This window comes from Stegastes partitus, unplaced genomic scaffold (assembly GCF_000690725.1).
Source record: "Stegastes partitus isolate 25-593 unplaced genomic scaffold, Stegastes_partitus-1.0.2 Scaffold1494, whole genome shotgun sequence".
Lineage (NCBI taxonomy): Eukaryota > Metazoa > Chordata > Actinopteri > Pomacentridae > Stegastes > Stegastes partitus.
The window spans coordinates 148,959-154,958 of record NW_007579225.1 but is presented as its reverse complement, the minus strand read 5'-3'; the positions used below and the strand labels follow the sequence as shown (position 1 = coordinate 154,958).

The following is a 6,000-nucleotide window of genomic DNA, read 5'->3' as shown; positions in this document are numbered from 1 at the left end:
GAGGAGAGGAGTCAGCTCACTGTCCTTCAGATGACTCTGTCCTCGTTTCTAGTCTCCTGTGGATGTCTGGATGTGACCCATAACTGACCAGACGAACATTTCTCCCATTCAAGGTTAAACCTTTGGCTCCTTGAATCTTTTTTTAACTCAACGACAGAGTGAGCGTTGCCCTGACTGGAAGAGACGTACTTCTCCCGAGGGACACTTCTGCCAAACCAAATAACTTTTAAAATGTATTTTTGAACAACTAAAAACACTTCCCCTGTCACACGAATGGATCCTGGTTATTTTTATCTGTAAACATCCTTCCAGGCCTCCGAGCTATAAACTGTAATCGTCAACAACCTGCGCAGTCACATGCTAATACGTATTAATTTGTGTTATTGGCTTACACGCCTCTGTGGTAATCCATGACTAACGGCTCACGGTGGGAAAACTTTGGAAAACCGACCCAGAGGAAAATTCTGCTGCTGCAAATTATCCTGTCCAGTTTGAGAATAACAAGAGAAACTTAAGAAAAGCAGGATAAACACACGGAGCCCAGGCTTGAATTTAATCACTGTGGCAAATTTCTGATATTATGCAGGCTCCTTTAAAAGCTCATTTGCTTTTGGATCTTACAGATACGTCAAGAGCTGGACACATAAAGACTAAATTAAAGATTTCACTCAGTTTAATTTAAATGTGTAATTATGAAGCAATCGTAACTTGGATTCTCGTTTCTTTTGGGTATATAGTCGTTGTAGTATTAGTATTATTATGTGGTTCAGACCCATTTAAACCTTGAAAAACACGCTGCACTGACATATCTGTTTGCATTTCTGCTGCCAAAACACTAGCTGAGGATCACTGACACATTTCACTTCCATTTTTCTTTCACGTGAACATAATTCAGTTCCTGTTATGTCAGGTGTAAACGGTGTCTGTGATAACGAGCAGCAGGATTTGGTTTTGACTTTTACCTTGGGGAACTGGTAGGTGACCTCCGGGGAGTAGGAGTTCTTGCTGGGTTTCTTTTTCAGAGAAACCACCACAAAGTACTCAAAGAGTTCCCTCTCCTGCCACTCAATGAGCTGCAGCTCCAGTGTACGATAGCTGGGGGCTCGTCGAAGGATGGACTGCAGTTTGAGCAACCTCTGGGTGTGAGCTGAGGAGGACACACAAAATCCACAGGTTACAGTATGAAATGCTGGCTCACGGGGTTTTAACGTCTTCCAGGTGAATTAAATGAGGCTGTAAAGCACCGAATCAGAATGAAACCGTCACTAATTCAACATTTATTCCTCTCAGTGAATTCAAACATGTGATAAATGTTGTCCGGTCCGCTGCTGATCTGTGCATCTGGCAAATGTTTCAGTAACAGTTCTGTGCTCTGTTCAGGTCACTGGTCAAATCCAAAACTGTTCACAAGCACTGAGGAAAAGTTTTCCAAGACAAAGTTCAGAGGTAGCAGAAGCGAAGCGCCGCTGTGGATGAAAGCTGCGGTCACTCACCTTTGAACCTGTCGTCGGAGTCGCTCTCGCTCTCACTGTTGTCGTCTGGGGAGCAGATATGAGACAGACAACAAGTTTTTCTTTGGGTCAGAGGGCAGGTTCACAAACATGTGTTTATGCCATGAAAGGGACTCGATGTGGGTGGCTGAGACGCAAATATTTACTCACTTATCTGGCCGGCGGATAAAGGGAATAAAGAGAAGCCTTACCTCTCAGAGATGCGGTCTCAACGTTGGACATGGACAGTTTCTTCAGCCTCTTCTTCCCACGTTTAGTGCAGTAAATGGAGTTGATCCTCTGGACGAGCTGTAAACAGACGAAAGAGGAACTTGTCTGAAGAGGACTCTTAAGCTTTGTTTCCTTTGATCCTAAGTATAGAGGAAGCACAGGGGTACCTGGCCAAAAGCAACAGCGTCAGAAACTGGACATGTGTGTTAAGGGTTGCAGAAAAATACAACTGAAAGGCTGCACGGAGAGTTCTTGAGAAGAAGCACCGCAGGAGGCTGGAACCCACACAGTAATTACATGCATCAAGGCGCTGTATCTTAAAAACATCTTCTCCAAACTGAGGAATTACGAGTGATCCAGAGCTGCTCCGACTCTGACCCGGTCCCAACAGAAACCTGAGCAGGTCTGCGAAGCGGGAACGGAAAGAGAACACAGTCGGAGCTCAGCGAGGACTTAGTGAAGGTGTTTGTGTAGGATCAAGCGCTGTGTACCTTGGGGATCCTCCAGTGCCGGTGCGAGGCCAACGTATCACTGGTGCTACAGAGGCTATCATCCAGCAGGCCGCAAGGTGACGTCGACACGCCGATCTGGGGGAGAAGCAGCATCTCGTCGTGGCTGTAGCGCTTCGACAGCTGCGACATCCGGTGGCTCTTCCTGTCGCTCGGACCAGGCAGACGAAGGGACTGGCTGCTGGGTTTGGACGGCAACTAGTTACAGAGAACGGAATAAGGAACGTTTGGTAAACGTCAGTTACTATTTACAGTTGGGTTATTGCATCACAAATCAGACAGGATCTTCTGTTCAACCAGCTTTGACTTGCTTTTTTTGCACATTTAAATTGGAGGCAATGCCTGAATGACAACATCTCAGAACCTTTTTAACCTGTTATTGCCAATCATGCTATTAATTAAGGACCTGTAATATTGGACAAGTAGATCACATAATATCTGATTATAGTCGAGATAAATGTGAAAAAAATTATCAGCCAGTGATCTTTTATGAACGTATGTAGCTGCATCTTACAATAAAACCAAACAGAGAATACGTTTTAAAGTGAAATACCTATTCATAAAAACTGTAAAAAGTTATTCTCATTAAACTTTCATAACTGATTGAGCAGATGTGACGAGCTGCACCACAATAACAACACCACTGGTCGGCTGATCTGAGTAGAACAGACGTCTGGAGGTTCAAAATGGTTCACCAAAGACATATAATCAAATATTTTTTAATATAGGGAAATGAAAAGTAGTTGATATATCAAGCCAATTCATTTCATGAATATTGTCATAAATATTGCTTTTATTAAATTTTCAGGCAAATTAGAGACGGTCAAGTAACAATTCTTCTGAAAATTAAATTATCTGAATGAATTTGTTTTGTTGACTTGTGAAGCACGATGTAACCTGGGTTTGGAGAAGTGCTTTTATCAGTAAAGATCATTATCATTTTTGGCTTTTTTGACATCACAACAGGCTGCAAACGTGACCAGCTTTTATAGTGAAACACTTTCTGTCTTTGGAGGAAGAAAAGAAATGAGGGGATTGTCCTTTCTCCCATTCTGTGGCTCTCTAGACACAGTCTAGACAACCATGACAGCCATTTCTTGTTTGTTTTTGATGCATAATACGACCCTTTTAAACCATATACAGCGTGTACCTCATTATATATAGTAGCTTTCATTGTTAGTGGCAGGATCTGCGTTTCCCTTCCTGGAAATGCCTGCGTAAGTACAAGGGATCTACAGGAAAAGATGTCTGCATGTAAACCACTCTCTGTAGCTGTATTAAGTTACTGCTAATGCAACCAGAAGAACACGGCGTGCCCTTTATTGTTCAGGAGCAACAGCTCATATAAAACACATCTACGAAACAAGTCACCGGTTCTCATTTGTGACAGCTGGTTTCAAATAAAGTTTGAAATATTGAAGTGGCTTTACACCTTCAGCTCCTCCAGCAAACCTCTAGCGTAGCTTCCTGTTGTGTGCAAAACACACTCCCAGTGTGAGCTGCTTGAGCTGAGGTTGTATTTGCTGAAGGTGTGAGGGACAAAAGGTCCAATTATTAACGGGCTTCTCTATTAAAGCAGCACCAGTTTGTTTTGGCTGCACTACACACAGATGCAGCGGTTCCACTATTCCAGACAAAGTAGCTGCTCGAGAAGTGTTTACAGGAGTATTAAAGCACACGTGTTTCCACCAGCAGTGACCATGTGTGCTCGTCTTCCTATACTCAGACAAGCGCTGCAGCGTCGAAGTGAGGAAGCCAAATGTGCAGATGGGCTTTTCTGCGAACATCACGAGGTCTAAACATGTCAAAGCGTTTCCTGCCATGACACAAATGAGGTGTGAGATTCCTTCAGAGATCTTATCCAGGATTCAGCGCTGACACCCAGGGAGCGGATGTACATTACATATCTGTCATGTTTACTACAGGAAAACGCATCAGCGCCGTTGATCCCAGCAGGTCTGTGACTTACCTGAGGTGGGGAGTTCAGTTTCCGATCCATGTTGGTCCAAGATCTGTTGCTCTCCAACTTCCGACCCAAACTCTTCCGCTTCAGGTCAACATCCTCGTATGGATTCTCCTTCTCTGTGGGGATGAGGTGAAGCGTTCAGCGTAACTCAAACTATAGCGTCAGCAGTAAAGCTAGCAGCTCGTCGTGGACAGAGGCTGTTTTTGACAGAAGATGTATGATGTTGACGGGTCAAAGAGGGTAAACAGGGGGAGGCAAAGGGTGTCAGGGGCACCACAGGGCCTCCCGATGGTTAGTCTAAAAAGAGATGAGTCATGAAAGGTAAGTCAAAGGTCGTTCCCGGCTGGCTCGAGTGAACTCCCTTTTTTCAAAACAGTTACTGTTGGCACTGGGCCTCACAGGCCCCAGTGGGCCGAACTGAAACTTCTGGACACAACACTGCTGGTGAGTCATTGTCCAGGCATGTGAAACGTCTGCAGTCAGAGATGAAGAAGAAGAAGAAGGTCTTCTTCTAAGTTGTAAAAGTAAATAAAAGTGTTCAAATAACGTTGAGAGTTATAGTTCACTAGAAAAGTACAACATTACAACAACTTTTCCAACAGATATTTCTCATTCTTGGACAACACGCGTAGTATTTAGATGTTTTTCTGTGTGTTTAAACATGTTCTCAAGTTTCAAATCAGATATAGGCATTAGGGTACAAACAACTGTAGGATCTCTATTGTCAGTAGATTTTCTGGACACAAACTTTGCTACTGCTCTATAGATATACTTCAGTCAATAAATAATGGCAGAGGAGGAAAGAAAAGGAACGTTACTGAGCATTGCTCTGCTTTCACTGATGTCACCTGGCAGAGGACCAACTTCAATAAAGAGAGAACTTGTGTAACACCACAGTCCATGTCTATTCAGACATGTGCTCTGAGAATAGCTTCTTGGCAGGGTCTGATAAAGGTTGTGAGAAAGAGGAGAAACCACAGCGAAGAATAAAAACAGAGCCAGATGGCGTCGAAATGCATGAAGGGAACTTTTAAAAGAAAGAAAATCGGTGTTATCTGTCAGTAGAAACTGAAAAAACAAGGATCCATTTGGTAGCTGTGCTCCTTCTTCCTGAGAAGGGCATCAGAGGAGAACCTGATGAACTCTAGTTCTCAAACAATGACTAAGTGTTTTTTATTTAAAACAAAAAAAAGAGACACCTAAGAGCCAAATACAGCCAGAGCTTTGTTCAGCTATCTATATTTAGGTTAATTATTAAACCTGCACACACACATCCACACACGCACACTCAGACAGCGTACAGTGCCAGGGATCGTTATGTTGTGTCGTACAGTAAATTAGCTTAGTGGAGTTATTTTCTGTGCATCATTAAAGCTGAGGAGCAGGGTAAGAGGGCTTAGTCTGGCCCCACATTGTGCCGCTGCTCCAGTAAACTGAAGCAATACAGTAATGAGAGCCTGCTGGGAAAATGATATGTCTGTCTAGCTGCTTATGTACTGGAGGGTACTAATCTACTGCTCTGATTACAAACATCCAGATCTCGCTCTAACACACTCCCAGACACACCGTATTATGTAGGGAGTGGACACACCTCAGCTGCACACTGTGATTGTACATTTTTTGTGTACACAATGGCCTCTCTGAGGCAGGGCGAGGCACAGAACAAACCATACCAACAATGTCAGTATCAGCTTACCCTATAAAGTGTGGAGCTACAGCATGGCCAGAGAAAAATGTAAGGGTTGAAGAAGAGGTTATAGTTTTTGTGAGAACATCTGGCAGCGCTGCAAAACCGTTCAGTCTG

The 6,000-nt window shown here is 43.6% G+C and overlaps 1 protein-coding gene across 2 annotated transcripts in view; it reads right to left on the bottom strand.

Annotated features, from left to right (window-relative positions):
• Positions 1-6,000, bottom strand: part of dennd2b (DENN domain containing 2B) — a 46,713-nt gene that overhangs the window by 15,561 nt on the left and 25,152 nt on the right. For both annotated transcript variants that reach the window (XM_008300064.1, XM_008300063.1), the window contains exons 5-9: positions 4,200-4,312; positions 2,213-2,428; positions 1,703-1,799; positions 1,494-1,538; positions 963-1,147 (exon numbers count right to left, since the gene is read on the bottom strand). In XM_008300064.1, coding sequence (XP_008298286.1) covers positions 963-1,147; positions 1,494-1,538; positions 1,703-1,799; positions 2,213-2,428; positions 4,200-4,312 — 656 coding nt within the window. The remainder of the gene's footprint in view (positions 1-962; positions 1,148-1,493; positions 1,539-1,702; positions 1,800-2,212; positions 2,429-4,199; positions 4,313-6,000) is intronic.